Source organism: Zychaea mexicana, assembly GCF_025766255.1.
Source record: "Zychaea mexicana strain RSA 1403 chromosome Unknown BDB00scaffold_114, whole genome shotgun sequence".
Lineage (NCBI taxonomy): Eukaryota > Fungi > Mucoromycota > Mucoromycetes > Mucorales > Lichtheimiaceae > Zychaea > Zychaea mexicana.
In genome coordinates this window covers 132,363-152,972 of record NW_026516777.1, presented here as the reverse complement: position 1 = coordinate 152,972, position 20,610 = coordinate 132,363, and the positions used below count along the sequence as shown (strand labels likewise).

At 44.1% G+C, this 20,610-nt stretch overlaps 4 protein-coding genes across 4 annotated transcripts; 2 read left to right on the top strand and 2 right to left on the bottom strand.

The window, feature by feature from the left end:
• The first annotated feature begins 4,470 nt into the window (after positions 1-4,470).
• BDB00DRAFT_982763 (MFS general substrate transporter) lies at positions 4,471-6,643 on the top strand. Its single transcript, XM_053129994.1, has 4 exons — positions 4,471-4,645; positions 4,734-4,886; positions 4,978-5,436; positions 5,564-6,643. The coding sequence occupies exons 1-4, from the start codon at positions 4,559-4,561 to the stop codon at positions 6,215-6,217; spliced, it is 1,353 nt and encodes a 450-aa protein (XP_052974493.1). The 5' UTR covers positions 4,471-4,558; the 3' UTR covers positions 6,218-6,643.
• A 4,289-nt stretch (positions 6,644-10,932) lies between these two features.
• On the top strand, positions 10,933-12,055 carry BDB00DRAFT_877697 (uncharacterized protein; the record flags this gene model as incomplete). Its single annotated transcript, XM_053127652.1, has 5 exons — positions 10,933-11,023; positions 11,125-11,295; positions 11,360-11,390; positions 11,486-11,588; positions 11,672-12,055. 5 exons carry the CDS (start codon positions 10,933-10,935, stop codon positions 12,053-12,055), a joined length of 780 nt encoding a protein of 259 aa, XP_052974492.1.
• A 212-nt stretch (positions 12,056-12,267) lies between these two features.
• On the bottom strand, positions 12,268-12,772 carry BDB00DRAFT_877696 (uncharacterized protein; the record flags this gene model as incomplete). The annotated part of the gene is made up of 2 exons (XM_053127651.1): positions 12,268-12,324; positions 12,404-12,772. 2 exons carry the CDS (start codon positions 12,770-12,772, stop codon positions 12,268-12,270), a joined length of 426 nt encoding a protein of 141 aa, XP_052974491.1.
• Positions 12,773-13,759: 987 nt separating this feature from the next.
• On the bottom strand, positions 13,760-14,846 carry BDB00DRAFT_964030 (F/Y-rich N-terminus-domain-containing protein; the record flags this gene model as incomplete). The annotated part of the gene is made up of 3 exons (XM_053129764.1): positions 14,433-14,846; positions 14,205-14,283; positions 13,760-14,089 (listed from the first exon to the last, which is right to left on the bottom strand). The coding sequence occupies exons 1-3, from the start codon at positions 14,660-14,662 to the stop codon at positions 13,760-13,762; spliced, it is 639 nt and encodes a 212-aa protein (XP_052974490.1). The 5' UTR covers positions 14,663-14,846.
• Between the last annotated feature and the right edge of the window lie 5,764 nt (positions 14,847-20,610).

Genomic DNA, 20,610 nt, shown 5'->3' with positions numbered 1-20,610 from the left:
CACGGATAAACTGAAGGACCGGATGTGTCATAATCACCTCCTTACAACATAGCAATCGTTGCCATCGTTACTTCACCTCACATACTGCTGCAGAACCCCCATGCGTAGCTCATTTAGCTTTCTCTATGTATTTGTTATCAAAACACACCTCCCCTGGCTAATAGTACCTCCACCTTCTTGTGCGCCCTCTGAGTGTAAACTTCAATTCACTTCTTGCACGATTAACCATCATCTCCTCGTTAGTGCATACTGATGAGTTGACAGCGAATTTGGCATTATCATAGTAGTCACTAGATCAACTTAGTACTTTGGTGCTTTTGTGTACCCATCGCTATACCTCTATTAGAGGAATCTCCTATTCTATCTTCTTCCCTGTGTATTTCGTTTGTCTACTTTTTACACTGTAAAGCGTCAATCGGTAGCATTGGTGCATATTATATCTGTTGTTTCGGCCCCAATTCTACCACTGACACAATAAAACAGATGGTTATTTTGAGACAATTTAAGTCTACACACATCAGTACTTTAAGCGTAAGTGAGAGGCGTACGCATAGATTCGTATCCATACACTCTGTTTTTCCGCCTTACAATACAAATGTGTATGAAAATGTGAATACATACTTTATTACATTGATTTGGTGTTGTCCCACTCGAACAGTCGTATGTGGTGTTGGCTTCCTAACTTTCTGTTTTTATATTTGTTCGTTACTTTTGTTGTCACCACTGTACAAACTGCTGCTACCTGTGTCAGTAAACTCGGTAATTTCAGCTCCGTGCTGCCACCACAGAAGAGCTGGACTCGGATGACATTTAGACCCTCTTTGAGGTTGAAATTAAACGGGGAGCCACTGTACATATACCGTTAAGTCCTAAAAACCACATAACAAAGAGGCACTGGGAATAGCGTGCATGCATTTTCGTAGACCCTTCGCTGCTTGTTTTTCATTAAAAGAAAATATAGGACGCAACCACACATTATCACACTTCCTAACACATCAAAATGAGAAACTCGGTTAAACACCAATAGCATACACAGATAATTATACACTACGGCAATCGGCCAGAATATTCACTATGATTATGTAAAGCCTGGAAATAAATCTTTCCGGCGATTCAGCTTATGTAATTCGGGCAATGGGCCTATCAACAGGTACACCAGGTAGCGCCAGCATTAAAGAGGGGTCGCGATATATATAGCGACTTCTACGCAAGTTCTGACAAGACATTGATCAGTCATCATAGTATGGTGGTAGTAGAGATGGGCAACCGATCCAGGACAAGAGGGACCGATAGCTTAAATACATACTCTGTTCTTAATTGTACCGCAAGGAAGCGACCAATTTCGCAAGGTCATTCAAGTCTTATCGAAAAAACGAAAAAACTACAATTGCACTATTATCGCAGAAGAAGAACCTCAAAAACAGTGGCCATTATGGTATTCTTGCGGTTTTATTATGTATAAGACTGATGCGAATCATATAATAAAATGAAACGATTTATGACCGGCAAGTAACCCTACAACGACGGATGACTGTATTCCTTGGACTCCGAGAATCTGGTATGGCTTGTGGATCTCTGCATGGAGTTACAAAACACCATATGATGAGCGACTGATAGGGTTATATTATTCATATACTGTAAGTGAGCTCCTAATGACAACGTGTGGGTGCGGGTTCCGACAGCTACAGTACCACTCATGAAGCACTGCTGGTTATTCCAGCGTTCCCAGCAGACCACAGGCTTACTGTAATATGAAGACAGCTATCTCTTTTCTTTTCTTTGCCCTCCTACGGGTCATGTGTTATTCTCTCTAAGACTATTGGTGGTGATGTTTATGCTAGAACAAAAAAGTGACTCAAACTATATTTAGGTGATGCAAACAAAATACCAGTATTTGACCAGCTTCTTGGCTATGAAAAGAACAGGCGCTGAGCCAAACAGAGAAGTGGTAAAAGAGTAATTAAGCCAACAACTGATCAAAATATACATGTTCGTTTGCTGTTTGTTTGTATAAGGATAATGCATGCAAAGTAAAGTCGGAAGAGGTCCATTGCAAAGGCGAGCAAAGTATGATATGTTATTGAGAGGTATAAGTGTGCATGTTTATCGTATCATAGCTTTTTTTCTCTGTGTTTTGTGTTGCCATATTGTCGTATCTTAATGTGTCACGTAGAAAAGAGATAGGAACAGAGGAGAAAAGCAATTAAGAATATTGATCGAAATTGTCGAGAATCAACAAAAAGTGTCTGACAAGAAAGAAAGGATGGCTTCGCAATCAGACAAAGACCTTTCTTATTGTTGAAGTGTCACAGGCATGATGATACACCTGTATTTGGTATAGTACTGTATTAAGAAGACAGACCCTTGCTAACGTGATGGAGTCAAGTTGTAGAGATTGACCCTTTATTTCTATATGATGCTTTATTAATCGACCCTTATTATTGATTGTTTTCTAGTAACAGCAGTCTACAGTACATGATTGGAACAGATTCACTAAGGGCGCACTGTGATGTTGGGATGCTTATACTATGATTATATTGCACAGAACGATGAACTTGGAAACGCGCACTGCCTCATTCTCGTATACAATATCACGGAGTGATGAAATGGACAATTAGAAACGATGGAAGGTGCCTTGTTATCAGGCTGCTAATAGCGACTGTCTCAAGAGAGAGTGTTGTTGGGATTGAGTCATGACTGCCGGTGGCAGTACATCTCGGTATGGCAATCTATGCACCCTTTGATAAACCCTTCAAGGGAAATGATGGTGTTTTTTTTACGTTGCACGTTGTGCGTTTTACCCATACAGACTGTTTTAGGATCGGTGGCCTTATAATCGTCGTCGCGGATGATGCTATCGAAAGGACCCTGATGGAGATTAATAATCTTCTGACGAGGGCCCTTAACTTTTCCTGATGGGATAAAGCTTATGTGCGTACAACAGACAATAACCGTAAGAAAGAAAAAACCGAAACGAAAACGAGAACCCTTTTTTTCCCATGAAGGCTTTGAAGTTTTCCAAGAATTAGCTATTTTAGAAATGGCCAACATGGACAGCAAAAAAAACACACACGTCGTGATCCTCATCATCATCAAAGGGCGTTCTCCCTTTTTTCCCACATCACAAGTGCACCTTACTCAATCACTTTCTTACTCTTCAAAACGTCTATAGCAAGCGGTAAAAAAGCTACTACAATTACTGTAAGCTTATCAGCGAATAACAGATCAAAGATCCGAAGATAAACTTTGCCACTATTGTAGTCTCAATCGTCTCTGATCCCTGGGTGGGATTTGTTTATATATACCGCCTGGCTGTGGATTCTCACGTGCGGGTGTTACACAGGTATACCGCTTATATAAGTGCTTCCGAGTTTGCAGTCGCACAGCATCAAGGTAGTTGACCTTAAACGGACGATACCTGAAACCCTTACTTTTTTCCCTTGACTCACCTTGTGCACCGTTCGCAAGACAAGGGGCAGGGAGACAGAGAATGAGCCCATGAGATAACAGAAAAAAGGGTACATATCTTCTTCAACAAGGTGGAAAAGAAGCGATTGTCGAAAGCAAAAAGCTACCTCAGCTGATCCTGTCATACGTTCTTTTGGAGGAGGTTTGGTAAAAGGCTCGCGGACTCAAGAGATTGGTTGTATTACCAGGGTCAAACCAATTGCCGCCCATGTGTCACCCCACTTGATACGAAATTCCCATACACCCTATCATGGCATGACCCTGACCACTCAATACAGGCAATCAAGCAGGTCCCTTATCGAAACATGATAATCCCTCACATTCCATTATGTAATCCCGACTGAGTCTGGCCCTGCTCTTGCCCTTCTCTATCACACAGCGCCTGCGCTATGGGACAAGAGGGTGCGCGGGGGTAGAGAGGCATACAGCAGATACAGATAGCCAATATGTGGGACTAACAATGACAGCAGCTTACCAGTTTGCCACAATGGCTAGAGCGGAATTTTCATGAGTGTGGACATAATTGCGGGGAAAACGAGCGGATCAGCTGCAGTGGGTGATGAAGCAAGACCGCGACTGGTCCTTTTTCTATTTTTCCTCCTCTCGGTCTCACTGGTTTGCTACGCGTACGAGCAACTTGATTTGGCGAGCAGACACGGCTGGTGCAATGTTATACGAGAGGCAACCCTTTGTATTACCCACTCACTCACTCACTCACTCACTCACTTACTCACTCACACGAGAACTCCCACCCTGCTTAGATAACACGCCCATTGGTCGCTTTCAAAAGGGTGCTGCTGCTACGGTCACTCTTCTCTCGTTTGCAGTCCCGTTAGGACGGCGTTGATGCACAATCTCTCGCGCTGACGAAACACATGACGGATAAAGAAGACGGAGAAGGTAGTTGAAGGGTCCAAAAAGGGTCCTGTCGTTGTCGCACGGGTGGGGGATCGAAAGGCTATATAAATGGGGCCCACAAGGTAGGAGGCTTGAGGCTCATTTCCTTGCTTAAACCTATTATTTAAATCGCCCCACGCTTCCTTTTTCTTTTTTCTTTTCACTCTCTTTTCCTTTTGACTTAACCTGAGAAATGGGTCGACTCTACACTATATACTCTTCGCCGCTCACACAAGTGTGTCTTCTTGGCTTTGTATGCTTGTGCTGCCCTGGCATGTTTGTAAGATCATCGACAGTCCTTTCCTTAACTAAGATCACCGACTGCTACAGTCTATGCTTAGTCTAATCCTCTCTTCTTCTTTCTACAGAACGCTCTGAGTGGTCTTGGTGCTGGTGGTCTGATGGCATCCGACATCACTCTCACAAACACTGCCAACAGTGTCTTGTACGCGCTGTTTGCTGTTGTTGGCTTTGTCGCCGGCTCCGTCACAAACAAACTCGGTGTTCGGTACACACTTACGGTATGTTGTGTCGTGTGTGATATGTGATGCGCGTGCACAGAAATTCTTACACCGCCTCCTCTTTTTCTATTCTCTCTTCTATGCACGATAGATCGGTAGTGTCGGCTATGCCGTCTACGCATCGTCCTTGTGGGTCTATGATACCAGACAGGTGTCTGGCTATGTTATTGCTGCAGGTGCCATTCTCGGTTGCTGTGCCGGTTTGCTGTGGTCAGCACAAGGCGCCGTGATGATGTCGTACCCTGAGGAAAAGAATAAGGGCAAGTACGTCGCCACCTTCTGGGCTCTCTTCAATGTTGGTGGTATCCTTGGATCCGTCATCACCCTCGGCATGAACCTCGAGAACCGAGGTGGCTCGGTCGCCACTGGCACCTACACCGCCTTTGTTGTCATAATGGTTCTGGGCATCTTTTTGACTTTAACCATGCTGCCTCCCTCCAAGGTGATCCGTGCAGACGGCACGCACGTCACTGTTGCCAAGGCTACTCACTGGTCGGATGAGCTCAAGGGTGCTCTCAATGTCTGGAAGGAGTGGAGAATGATTGCATTGGTAAGCAGTGAAGCGTTGTGGAAATACATAAAAGGATGGAAGAGGGTTCAAAATTTAAAATCACAACACAATCTGGTTTCGCGTGGTGTAACTCTAATTTCTTTTTACCTTTTCTTCCCATTTCTAGATTCCCGCTTTCCTTGCCTCCAATTGGTTCTACGCCTACCAGTTCCATGTCAATGCTGTCTACTTTGATGCTGTCACCCGTGCTCTGAACAGCACCATGTACTGGACTTTCCAGATCATCGGCTCGCTTCTGGTCGGTCTGTTGCTCGATTACCAAGGCTTTTCTCGTCGTGCACGTGGCCTCATCTGCGGCGGTGCATTGTTCCTCATCATGATGGGTGTCTGGGCTGGTGGTTTTGCTTTCCAATTGACCTTTGAAAATGACTATGATGAGCCTCATCACTGGACTTCGCCTGGCTTTGGTGGTCCATTTGTGTTGTATCTCATCTATGGTATGACCGATGCCATGTATCAGTCCTACATGTACTGGCTCATGGGTGCCATGTCCAACGACCCCTCGCTTCTCGCTCGCTATGCTGGTTTTTACAAGGCTGTGCAATCGGCTGGTGCTGCCTGCGCGTTTGGTATCGATACTGGCAGTGTCCGTCTTCGATGGGCATGTCTTATCAGCTGGTTGTTGCTCTTCGTTTCATTCCCTCTCATCATGGTCGTTGCAAACCAGATCAAGCCTACCAATATCACCGAGGACGATTTGGCCATCGCAGAACAGCCTTTCGATGAGTCCGAGAAGGAGCATCCATCAGAAAAAGTTTAATCCAAGACTTTTACGTAGCCCCTTTGTTGGCAATTTGTACCTCCCAATAACCTTTATTACTTTTCAGCAGCATTTTGAACCTTTGAAGGTTACTCTTTCATTGGTACTTTTTGTCGTATATTATAATATGTAAACTCAGATTCATTAATATAAGCTCTCTATGATTACACAATTTAGTTCGTTGGTTCTTTTCTCATCTCTAATAAAGAACGTCTCTTGTTTCACTTAAACCCTTCAAAACCATCCGCAGCCACTCGGATTAACTAATTTTATCAAACGAGGTCTGATTCTATCTCCCATTACAGTCCGTATCCCTTCTTTAAAATCATTCAGATCTTCTTCCCAATCCACCGTTAATGATTGTGTAACTCTTATGTTCTTTGAATAAGCCCAATAAAGTCTTTGTCATGAGATAACTTTCTTGTGCAACTAAACAATGTTTAACATGTCATGTGTAAACTGTTATGCATTTCCCATCTTTATCATAGCCAGCCAAATGTACACATTGATTGTAGGGCGTCCACGCCAAGTCGTTTGCATGAAGACAAATAGGGAGATTGCGAATGATGCTTGCTACATGTAATACCAGCCTTTCCCGTCAGGTATTGTTATATACTATATCAATCTGGTTCTTGACAGTACAGTAGCTACAACTACTACTAGCTCTCCCGTAGGCTATAAGCACCTGTCGAAATAGCAACTGTATGTCTCTATAAATAAATGCTTATCGCCAGCGAATGATCTTATGCTACTTTTGGAACATGTGCTGGCCAAGTTCTGTTTTGTAGTGGTACTTGGTGTTTACGATGCAATATTTTTGTGTTTTCGTAGTTGTCAGTGACCTGGATAAGCTGTTCAGCAGCTATCTCCAAAAGAGATAATGACATCTCTAGTTATGACAACCATGCAAGAGGTATTGAATGGGGCATAGTTGAAAATAACAAGGCTACAGTTTTAGGTCAATACCCTCGTGATAGTTCAAATACAAAAATTCATGATTGAATGACTTAATATACTCTCCAAAGAGTCTCTAGTATATTTTTATTGAGCAGTTGTATAACAAGCTTTGTAGCAGTGTCACTCGTACTTATTGAATGGGGATGTACATAAATTAATATGATGACAAGAGGAACCTCTTGGTATTAATCGTTTGTGGCAATGTTGTCTGTTTAATGTCTCCGACTTCAAGTAGTAGCATAGCGGTTTACAAGTTCTAGTAGCTTATCACAGCTCGGCAAGCTAGCAAAAGGCTTATATAGGCAACAAAAAGTGATAATGAGTGGGGGAAAAAGACAATTCTACAGGATGTGCATCAGCACTACTGCTATTTCTTAGATGATCCGTTTCCTAATACTAAACAAGAGGAGGTGGACTAAAAAAGGCTGTCTGTTTGATCAGTTTTTGTACCTGTTGCTACAACTTTTGGATCACATCAATTGCAGTGTCATTATTCTACAAGTCACTTGTTGTCAATAGTACATCCCGATAAAAAAAACCACCTGTCTAAGCTCATGTTGGCCTTCTGTCACTTATATAAGCTTTTTTGCTACGTTTCTGAGCTGTGATAAGCTATGAAGACCTGCAAAATGCTAATAAAAGTGATCAATATGTGTACAAAAAAAAGGGTAGGAGGTTAGTTACAGGATGTATGCCATTTTTTGAAATACAGTTGACCCCCTTTAATGTCAACCCTCAAGTACACCTGAAAGTGTTGACGCTAACGGGGGTTGACGTTAAAGGGGGTGGCACAAAGTTTAACCGTATAATAAAAATATTAAACCAGCGCACCCCGACACAATGTATGTATGCAACAGAGTCGTTCCTAACAATGTATTTTCAACCAATAACGAAATAACCTCTTTTGATTGGATATGTTTGACCTCAATAAGAAGTCAACCCTGGCCAAGGTGTTGACATTGACCTTATGTAAAAGTTGAAATTTATCTCTGCTAAAATATGAGGTTCTCAGAAAAAGGTTGACTATATCGGGGGTTGACATTAAAGGGGTTGACATTAAAGGGGGTCCACTGTAAATAGTTGTTTTGAGTAAAGCGCTGTTGTTTCATCCCTACGTGATAAGACATATCAAAGGGTTTGTATTGGGGCTCGAGCAAGTAAGGGTGAGACAGCGAAGGGGGAGGTCATGTCACAGTTATATACTACTTACTCCTCAGGATCCTTGTATAAGGTGCTGACAGGAACAACACAAACAAGACCGAAGAGATACGAAACCAAGACAAGGCATTGACAGAAATCCCGGACAAGAGTGTCTTTGGTGCTTCCAGCAGGAACACGACAGGACGCTGCTATGGAGCAAAACGCTATGGCTGCACAACATTTGATCGGCCTTCAGAAAGAGACGAACGAGATGAATGTGATGACTGCCAATCCCGCCAATATGACATAACTAGGAGAACGATGGTTTGCGAAGAAACAAGCGATGATTATTGACCAAGACGAGACAGAGGAGTTAGAGCAATAGGAAGGAGAACAAAAAAAAGGATGTACGCTATCCGGTATCATTTAAAAGAACATAGATAAATGGTAAATCGACTGTTATGCGCAATTGCCTATGGGTCTCTTCCTCACGGACCTCTTATAGGCGGGATAAATACACATAATTAATGCTAGAATCGCCATGCGAGAAAGATGACGAAACGGAAATACCCTTCAAGAGTATCATAATCAAATCCAATTGCTATATGGCTTGGATTACTTACTCGCTCATCCTCAACAATCATATTATGGAAAGCGCTGCTACATTCCAGACACGCGCAGGCTGGCGAACGATACCCACGTGGTAGAATGGCACCGAAAGAACGTTCAATGTCCTTGCGGACCGATTTATTGTCTCTGAGAAAAGTACCACATAGTGTTGCCGTTTCAAGTCGTATGCTTCAGCAAGTCTGACCCGTTGGTTCCACAATTATTACTTTTACTCTTTTTCTTCCTTGAGAAGAGCCGGAATAGACTTCACCAAAGTTCTGACGACCACGCAGGGTACATACCCGTCAGCCAAATAGTGTCATAATCATTGCCATTGATGGTGTATCTGACGGATGGCGCTCGACCGTGGATCGCGTCATCTCAAAGACAGGAGAATTAGGCAAGACGTTGATGTCATTACAGGAGCCAGGAAAGAACGAATGTCATATCCACACAATGTGAGAGGCAACAGCTTTGAGAATAACAGTAGCCTTGCCCTTTCGTTTCCCAGCGTACGTGTCCCTCCCAACCTTTTGGGCAATTCTTACACTTCCAATCCATACAATCGATAACATACCCGGGAAATCCTTGTCTCTCCCCCCTCCCCCAACAGCAAGCTCTTTCAAATCGTTCTCGTTTGTTGGCGCGCGGAAGATACTTGACAGCAAAGCACTCGATGAGACCTTGACAACGAGTTTCCTAGCTGTTGGTGCGCTCATCTTGAGAGATATTCCTCCACAGTATCAGCTGGTTTTGCCGTAAGCCAACATGCTGCAGTTCCTTTCGCATTATGGATGAAAATAAAAGTTCACCAGCAGCGTCAGTTCGTTGCTAAAAATATGCGTACTTGCTTTCTAGCTCGCGATCGATGGACACTAATAGCTGTTGAATCACGCAACAGCGTCTTCAATATAACACTGCATCATAGCGAGAATTGGATACGAGGTAACGTCTATCAAGCACCTTTCGAAAAGGGGACGGTTTGCGATCGATGACCTTGCGCTTCTTCTTTTAAATTGGAGGCGTTTTTTTCCAGTCTTTTACGTGCTGTTTCACGATCTTGTTCGTTTCGGATAAGCTCTTCTGCAATCACGCCGCTCTGAAGGATGAGGCTGTTGACAACGAGATGTGTAATTGCTTGGTTGTTCATTTATGAAGGAATAGAGGTCCATTATTTCAACAGCCGTACCATGTTATTCACGTGAGTTTAAAAAAGTCATTTTTTAAAGTCACCGCTGCAGATGCTCTTATGCTCTCCCCGCCTTCACTTGGAATTACATACTTTCTCGCCCGGCATCACTTTGGCTCAAGAAAGACACTCACTGTATATCTAGGTACTCGTATATGTAACAATACGCTGATAACTATCATATATTTAGGCACATAACCAGCTTAATAGCTCGTCCGCTCGTTCTTTTCCTCATCGAATGATCCATTATAACGTACGTCTCTGCTATTAACAATATCAAGTAGTGATACTGGCTGTTGTAATCTACAGCTAAAAGGATGCTTGAGTGATAGTGACGCGTCTCCTGAAAGTAAATGTTATATGTAGGGACTCCAATCAGGAGAGTTCTGCATAAACATAAAAGAGAAGCAGACTGCTTATAATGTTTTCTGTGACCAAGTGTGGGATACATGACAAGTAGAAAACAGGAAACTGTAACGTAGTAATAATAACAGAGTAGTTTCTATACTGATGCATTGTAAGTATTCTCTTTGAATGCAAGAAAATCTCTTCTTTTGTGTTTAGAGAAGTCCCCACAGGAGAGTTTGTCCTCATCGTCCCCTTAGGATCGCCACTCGATATATTTTTTCATCGATAACTGTTAGAAATGTGTCGTGTTCGAGAGCTCGAATTTTTTTTGTGTAGCAGCATTTTCAGTGTGAATGTGTGTGTGCCTTGATACGACATGTAATTATTTTCTTCTTTCCACTCCTTCTTTTTTCTCTTTTCTTTTTCTTCTTTGTCGTGCATCTCGCCACACACTGTATATACGCAACACACAATGAGATTCCGTAAACGATTACTTTTTCTTGTCGTACTCGCCATTGCATCCTTTGTCGTATACAAAGTATACCGAGATCCGGTGATGGAATGTAAGCTTTTACCGTTTTTGTTATTTTTATAAAAGTAGTAAAAATAAAATAAAACTGATGGGGTTGCCTATTCAAAACGACCATTATGCCCAAAAAAACAGTTGTGCAGAAGGTTGCCATTGAGCTACGTGCTCAACCGGTACTGGGGTCTATGGCATTAAGCATAATGGTGATGGCGACCTCGGTGCCTCCGTTGCTTGGTTTCACTTTTGCGTCGTCGTTATGCGGGTTTGTCTACGGCTTTCCGGGCGGTATTGCACCTGCAGTCGTCGGTGAGTAAAAAAAAATGTAACCTTTTGCGAATGACACTCAAACGTTTTTGATAAACTTGTGTAGGTGCGTTTCTCGGATCCATGGTGTGCTTTGGGTAAGGGCAGTTTGTGAAATAGTGGGAGGGGGTGGAAAGACGAGAAAAGCTGAAACTCATGTGTCCCTCGCTACAATGCTCCTTTGGAAATACAGCTTAATCCGTCACTTTAACTTTGCGCGTTTCATCCGCCTTTCACCCGACAAACAATTGAAATACCAGGCAATCCAAGAAGCGATCCAAGAAAGTGGATTTGGTGTAAGGCATATTGACATGAAAGCACCCACGACGGACGCATGCTTACACACACACTCATACCCTTGTACCTTTGATGATTGCAGATGATCGTCTTGATCCGTATCACGCCCATTCCTTGGGAAGTGACCAACACGGTGCTGTCGATGCTTCCCAGTATCAGCACCAAAAAGTACGCCCTGTCGGCCTTCCTTGCGTCATGGAAAGTGGCATTGGAAGTCTGGTTTGGATCGCAGCTTGCGAGTCTGTCCGATCCCGATTTGCCTCCGTCAGCGCACCGCGTGACATTGATTACCTTGGGCGTCGGCTTTCTGATTATTTTGGCCTTGGCAGTCTATCTTCACCGCGTGACGATGCGCAAGATTCGAGACATGCAAGAAAACGAGCAGCTCAACAAGGATAACGCCCCACCACAAGTAATGGTTGTTCCTAGCGCCGATGAAGAAGAGACTCGGTGGTTGTTGCAGTGACGATCATCAGCCTTCTCTTTCTTTCGCTTTCTTTTGCAATGTTCGTGGATACCATACAAGTTATTTATTTCTGCCTTTTTTTCTTTTACTTGTTTTTTTCTGCTTTCTTTCTTTACTTTTGCGTTTTCTATATAGTTCTGAAAGTTTTGTTTCTTTCTCTCTCTCCTACCGTCGTTTCCTTGCTCCCTCTTACTGTATATCGAACGTGGCTACTAGGGCTCAGGAAGGACAATGTTCGGGAACGTTTGACCGCATCGTTTGCATACGCACTTTTTTTTTTTTGATATATAAAATTTGAGTATTATGTATTATATAAAAAAAAAAGAGTAGAGAACATGTTTCCATTACCTCACGCTTTCCTCGCCAGCCACACAAGTAGGGCAAAATAAGGATGGCAAACAAAAGTGTCGTGTTGGTATAATGCATCCGTAATTCATGGTAGCCACCCTGTGGACACACGGGGCCCAAGGATTGTTCGATCTGATAACGTTGTTGCATAAAGGCGGGTCGGATAGGCTGGCCATAGGCATCATAGCCTTCTACGCCACGTTGGACAGCTGGTGTAGCGCCTACTACACCTGGATAATCACTCGATGACATTGGCTGCTGCTGCTGCTGCTGCTGCTGCTGTTGATAGTGTCCTGCTGCAGGCGGCGGCCCAGCAAAACCTTGAGTGTTTCCATAAGCGTATGCTGGCGGCGCAATGTTTTTCTCCATGGCGTTTGTTGTTGTTGTTGTTTGTATGTAAAATGAGGGAAAAAAAAGAAAGCAAGAAAGAAAGAAAGAAAGAGAGAGAGCTACCGCGGTAATTTTACAGCTTGGCCGGCGAAATCATGCAATGTATGTACATTGGCGGACGGAGTGACTTTTGGGGGTGGGGGGTGTGTGTGTGTGTGGATAAATAGGCAGGGAAGATCTTTGGGGTGTTGCGTTCTGCCCCTGTCAATATGCGAATCTGAAACGTCGTCTGTTCTCATTTGCGTATTAGGGAGGGATGATTTATAAATGTTATTGAGAAATTTCATATATACCAGCTACTATGCATTGTGTACTGTCTGAATAAGATATAATTGGCATTGTGCAAAACATGGGACGAGATTGTTGATCCAGAAGTACAATTGATGCGAGTGTCAGTGACCGGGGGGGGGCGGGGAGTGCAGGATGGAACAGTAAGTATAGAAGAGAAGAAGCAATTAGGTGAAGTTATTTAATATGTATGATAAATTTGGAAGAGAAGGAAAACATAGAGTACGACGAACGAAACGGGGCGGGGGGAGGAAAGAACATATAGTATATGCGACGAACATTTTTTTGTAGTAATAAGTGTGTATGATATATGCGCGTGTAGTAGTAGTAGTAAGGTGTGAGTGAGTGAGTAAGTGAGTGAGTGAGTGAGTTAGTTAGTTAGCTAGTTAGATAGTTAATAGTAAGTGTGTGTAGTAAGAAGAAGAAGAAGAAGAAAACGGACAACAACAGAAAAGAACAAAACATTAAGTGTTTAGACGTATGTGGATAAGGCTGTGTGGGGGGTTGGGGGTTGGGGTGTGTAGATCGTATGCACAAGGAAAACAAAGTAAACTAAAGGTGGCTCGGGGGGGTTGCGGAGGGCGCTTTAAGGTGAGAAGAAGAAGAAGAAGAAGAAGAAAGAAAAAACATGAACAAGAATGTAGAGTGGGAAAGTATAGTAAGAATAGAATTAGGGCCTTAAGCAGACGGTGCGCGTGGCTTGCTACTGCTGCTCGCTTCCGAGGACACGTCTTCAGAACGGTAGATCTTACCACGCGAGGTTCTGCCGGTGCTACCGATCTTGAATGTTTGCCAAATATAGTTCTTGCACTGGTCGGCATGGGGCAAGTCCTGGATCATCTTGGCGATCGTGTTCTTGCGCAAGCCGAAAAAGTCCGGGCCGACGGGATTGTGGCCATAGTCCATGTTGCGGATGGCAAATGCACGGCGAACAGCAATGGTCCACACCGTGGTCGGGGTGGGGCCCATGTAGACCTCGCCTAGATTGTCGTCCGCCTCAAGACGGAACTAAGAAGCAAAGAGGAGTTAAGGTTTGCTATTGTTTACATCTGCAGAGTCTGGTGACCCCAATGGTAGCCGGCAACACAAGCCTATCTGAGAGAGAGTGTGTGTGAGCACTTACAATGGGCTCCTGGCCACCATCAAGAATCTCGCAAGTGTACTGTGTATCACTACGCGGGTCTACCATGCTTCTGTACCACCTATAAAAACAAGCGGGATGAGCATTTCCTCTTTTTTTCTTTCTTTCTTTCTCTTTCTCTTTCCACTCTCTTTCTCTCTCTCTCTCTCCCTCTCTCTCTCTGTCTCTGTCTCTCTCAGCCGTGTAAAGAAGGAAAGATAAAAAACCTACTTTTTCACCTTGTAGCCTACGGGATAAATGTACCGTTGGTTATGGAACGCAGGGCGGTCAAAGACAACCTGGCCCAGACTCAGCACCGTCCATGAATCGATCTCAACCGGCAGTCGATAATTGCCATGCTCGTCCCGTTCGACCTGGACAAACGTGCGTACATCGTTCACATTAGGCGGCTTTGTGTCTCGCTTCTTTCTCCGGCCAACAGCCGTATGCTGCGTTGGCATGCGCAGCGTTTGTTGTGTCTGCTGATGCGTTGGCGGGAGTGCTGCGGTACTACTACTGCTGCCAGATGCAGGATGCGTGTGATGCTGATGATGATGCGAATGTGGAGGTAGAGGTGGATGTGTCGAAGAAGATGCTGGCTGATCGTAATAATAACGTTGCTGTTGCTGTTGCTGCTGCTGCTGCTGCTGCTTATAATGCTGATGAAGATGCTGTTGTTCTTTGCCTCGTAGATCTAATAGTGCAGCGGGTGGAGGCAAGGATAAGCTCGGTGAAGAAGAGCTCGCAGTAGGCGGCGACAATCTGCGCTTCTTGAAGCTGGCATGATGGTGTTCAGCAGAAGAACAAGATGTCGGATCATCAGGGCTGCCACGGCGGTCGATCTCCGACAAAGGAGGGAAGAAGGACCCTTTCGAAGCTGACGAATCAGCTGCGGGGTCGTCAGGAGGTGACAATCGACCAATCGGAGGCAAGAGTCGTGCATCGTCTTCACTACCGCGATAGTACCTGTAATGAGAAGGGGTTGTCGTCGTTGTTGCTGCTGCTGATGTTGCGATGATACTGCTGCTGCTGCTAGGGGCAGTCGATAGGGCGGGAACCGACGAGGCTGGCGATGGCTCGGAGGAGGACATGGGCGGATGCATCGATGGTAGGCTGATGACACGTCTGACAGCCTGTGGGTCGTGCGGTACGGGCGATGATGGAGTGGTGATCTGCGGTCCACGCCGATGCACCAATGTATGGTAGTAGTCCGTTTTTGATATACGATGCGTCTACAAGATCAGAAAGGGAGAAGCGGTGTGACATATGACGATATGCACGAAAGAAGGAGGTGAGTGAGTGAGTGAGTAAAAGAAGGGCTGCTTACAGATGAAACTAGGGCAGTATAGCAAAACAATGGGACCAATCCAATAACAGCAACAACAGCAACCAGCCATCCACCATTCATCAACAACAACAACAATAACAACAACTTCATCTTCATCATCCACCACAGCGGCTTTCCTTGCAGATATGGACATCCATCCTACCACTATGCCATTCAACATGGAACATGCACTCAACACACAATGCTACCATGCTGCAACCAACGGAGCAGGAGGTGAGGACTCTGTGACGAAGGGGAGGAGGGGGGGTGTGGAGATTGTGCGGGAGCAGGGCGGGAGGAGAATGCTGAGGAGAGGAAGTGTGTATATGGTTGATTGATTGATTGACCGGGTTGCTTGGTTGGTTGGATAAGAAATAGTTGAAAAAAAAGCTAACAAGAAGGAAATGGTAGAATATACGCACAGGATGTAATTGAAGCATGATTTCAACGTGCTGATTGTCAATGTACTTGCCATTCACATGGACTGCAGCTTCTCCGTCCAGGAGCCACGACAGCAGCCCATGCCCTTCCCAAATGGTGCCCGACGGCGACGACGGCGACGAAGATGAATGCGTCTCCTCAAAACTCGCGCTGTACACCGCACAATCTGCGTCTGGATAAAGGAGCATATCTGGGCTACAAAATCCCCAGACAAGAAACATAACGATGTCAATTTCACGCGTCTCACACATGCTAAGCGGTCGTCACCATCATTGCAGCAGCAAGAAGAAAGGGAAAAAAAAGAAAACTGAACGTACCATGAAGCACATAACGCCATCAGACATTCTTTTAAGGATACAGACACGTACTCGGCATCGCTGCTGCCCTGATCTACACACAATGGAAACGTGCACAAACACGTCGAATCGATGCCCTGAAACGTGTAAAAGACCTTGACTGGTGACATGTGTGAGTGTGAGTGTATTAGGTAACCGGCAACGAGTTAGATGATCGAACGACGAAAGAATGGATGATTTTGAAAGGGGAAGGGCTCAGTACACAGAAACTAGTGTGCCGAGAGAGAGAGAGAGAGAGAGAGAGAGAGATGATGACCCCAATCCCCGGAATGCCTATCAAAAATCAGTTTACCTTTGATATCTTTTTTGCCGGACTCCTCAACGCTCGCAGTAACAGAGCTTGCACTGCTAGTGCCCGGGCGATCATAAGTGGGATTGTCGGTGGAATACGTGAATGTCATGGAGATGGCGGAATGGGGGGGGGGATTTCGGTAGAAACGATCGAGAAAAGTCAAAGAAGCTGATCCACAGCAACGGCAAGAAGAAGAAGGAAAGGGAAAGAGAGGGCTGGTTGGCTGTAGTAGTAGTAGTAGTAGTAGTAGTAGTTGATGTTGTTGTTGTTGTTGCTGCTGCTGCAGTTGGTAGTGGGTTGTTGTTTTAAGGTAAATATACAAGTATATATGATATATAGTAAAGAAGTAAAAGAAGAGAAGTTTATAACGGACAGGACATGTCACAAAGAAAGAAAAAGGAAAAGAAGAAGAAAGGAAAGAGAGAGAGAGAGAGAGAGAGAGAGAGAGAGAGAAGGGGGGGGGTGGGAGGAAGAGCCCTGAGCAGAAAATAAATATAAAAATTAAAGACAGTGTGGAGAGAGAGGGTGCGAGTGCGTGTTGTGCGTCTTTGGATGGGATGTTCGTGGTGTGTACATAGTCTGGTAAGCAGAAACGCTCCAAAGCGATCCGATCTGTACCTTTTCGGGAAAATCAATAGCGCCAACTCCGCATGAGCAGGGTGGATTATATATTATTGCGCAGAAATGATTCGGCAGCCGGGCATTTGATAATGTGCTACGCGTGCAAATGTCTGGCAGCTGCTGCCATGAATGAATGTATGTGTGTGTGTGTGTGTGTGTGCGTGTGCGTGTGCGTGGTGGCCCAGGCCCCCACGTTAATTTGCTCATTTATTTCTGTCTGTCTGTCTTTCAAAGGGGATTTTCCATAGGGGAAGAAGCAGTGCTGTTGACATGATGGCTGGTTTCTTTGAGCAAAAAAGCTAATATTAAAAGTGCTACAACGATCATTAACCTTCTTTTCTACACAGCCAGCACTAACGGTAATAGTAATACCAGGTCAAGCGAGAGAGGAGAGAGGGAGAGAGAGAAAGTCGTCATTGTTCCATATAGCGTATGCCACACACACACACACACACACACACAGAGTTAAATGAAAAGAAATTACAAACACAGTGGTGGCACAACAGGTTTACGTGAGGTTATACAAGACACCCCAACCCAGAGAGTGTTACCATTCTTAATATAAAACGGGACCAGTGGTTAGCCGCCTAAGCTATTGTTAACGTTTTCCATTCACATGGCGAATTGAGTGTAGCGTGCAGTCGTGCACGTGTTTTCACTTGTTGAGTTTTATACTTCTCATCCATACAAGGACGGATCTTCAGGACATACGTAATGTTCTTCTTCTCTAGGTGTCTCTTATAGATTCGCCCCGTCAATCGTGTTCTATTTAGCGTGAGTGTTGATTTGGTGCTACCAACCCATCATCCCACAATTATGTTTCATTCTCTTGACACTAATACGAGTCGTCTAATGCCAACTGATGAAAATGTTGACACTCTCCTCCTCTCGTGCCCCCCCTCCTCCCTACTTTGCAATCCATCCATCCCGATGACCTGCATGCTAAAGAAAACAAAAGCAATCATCATGGTAATTTTTAGTTTATCGGGATTTTGGCTGCAGAAAAAAAGAGATAGTCTGCGCGGGGATGCGAAGGAGGAAGACGAAGAATACGGGCTTTTTTTTTTTGGGGGGGGGTATGGGAGTTGGCTTTAAGCAAGGAGTGCACGTATCATCATCACCATCATCAGTAAGCCCTCTTCCGCTATCTGTCTTTTGCTTGCATGTTATTGCAGCATAGGACAACGATGCAATAAAACGGGGCCAGGGTAGATGCTCCCTACTAACAGCGTCCACAAGTAATATATAGCGACTGCCAGCGACAAAAGCCCGAATTTAATAAAGGCTCGGCGGGCACGCTAGCGTGCTCTATGTCTCACTATTACTGAGAGACATTATTTTCGAGATTAGACACACACACACACACAAAGAGAGAGAGAGAGAGAGGGATCATTAAAACGCAACTGTTCCACAGAGTGTATATTGCCAAAAGAAAAAATAACATCACGCCCTGTTTTTTTATTTTTTCATTTAAAAAAAGAAAAAAACGCAAGCATTCTCCACATGTCCAATGTAAGCTAATGGCAACCGCAGTTTAGATCGCCGCTACACAAGCACGACACCCAAAGAACATTCGTGCGTTAACTCTTTTATGTCGCATCTCAACTTATTACGTCTTTTTTTTTTCCATGGGTGTAACCAAACCCCAAATCCAGGCCCCCCCCCTTCTTTTTTTTGGACCTTAGCAACCATGGACATTATTGTCGACGGTGTGTGTGTGTGTGTGTAACGCTGCGCCAGATGGGAAATTATTTTCATATAATTCCAACCGGTCGATCACCCTCTTCCACAACAACAATTGACTCGCGCACATCACCTACACTTCCCATTGTAGCACATCGTTTGCTGTGACGTGTGGACAAACCAAACAAGAAACGGCCGATGCAAAAACATGCATGATGCGGCTAAATTAAGGAAGCCCTATGTCGTCGATAGCATGCAAATCGGCAAAGGCGTCTCTTTTCAGTTCCATACTGGACTAATCAAGTAGGCTAATAGGCTTTCTACTCGGTCCAGGAACCTGGAAGGAAAGATCGGCACTAAGCGCTTCTAAAAATACAACTTTAAAATTACAAACCCAATTTCAAACGGCTATAATTTTCTCTTTCCCTCCCGACAATCCAATGATAGCCAAGAATGCATATTTGATTTTATTAAATGAATTGGTGTGGGTGTTCTAATGATCAAGCCTGCTGGTGGATGTCAACCAGCACCTAACTCGGAAGGTCCGTATCTCTTGCTGTCCACACAGACTATAAAGTACAGTGTGCATGCTAAAAGCAGCCTGCTATATATCATTTGTATCACGAAACCGGTGACTGAGCTTGTGTTCTATGAGTAGTGTCAATACAAATTGATGATCAGCAGCTTAAATCAGTTTTTAGCACCCACGGAGCTAATAAAGTTTACTGAGCATATGCATTCTAATCGCAGAATCGTGCTTTTTCTATAGTAACCGCATCGTCCAAATTGTAGTTTTCGTTGCGAATATGCCGCTTATCCTCTATCAGTGCAATTACTTAGACCTACATTTTCTAGTGGTTGCGTTTTAAAGATAAAATGATGGTCAAAAACAAAAAAGTTCCTTCCGGGCAAACGACGCTAATCAAGTTCGCGGTTTATTAGATCGTCGTCCTCAACGGTAAGCACATCATTATAATTAAAGCCAATCATATCTTATACAACCAACTTTTTTTTAAAATCTATAGCTATCGTAAGAGCGTAACCACGGGTTTCACCGAGCCCGCTGATGAATCTAAAACTGACGATTGGCAAAAAACACAGACCTGAAAGTCCAAGTTTTTTTTTCTGTTTCGCAATCTTTGATATGTGCTGCTACAACGATAGATACCAGGTTATGTTCCTATCACCCCTTCAGTTCTTGTTGCATCGATCAGCCCCTGACAATAATTGTACGGAGACAGAAGAAAAGGGTGTTCGAGAAAGCAGTGATAAATTTCGCTCCATAAATCGGATAACCATTTGACATCAAGCCTTAAGCTCTCTATCTTATCCTTGTCTAGCAAAGACATGATGCTAATCTTCTTTTTACAGCATATAATTATTGCACGTATCTAGTAAAGCGTTTATTGCAGACACTTATTTACCATTTTGGACTTTTTGCTACATTGTATCGACGGCCGTAAAAGTGTATCCCAATACCCATTGTTTCGCAGTAGACATAGGCCATTGTATTGATGGGAGGGGGCGGAAACGTAGGACAATATGGTCAAGCACTCACCCGTGAATTTCGTGTTCAAATTGAATTTTTGAGCAGGTGATAAGAGCACAACGTTGCAACGATAGATACCACATATATTCTGCTATTTATTAAAGTGTTTCTCTCTTATTCGTGCAGAGATACCCGCTGGC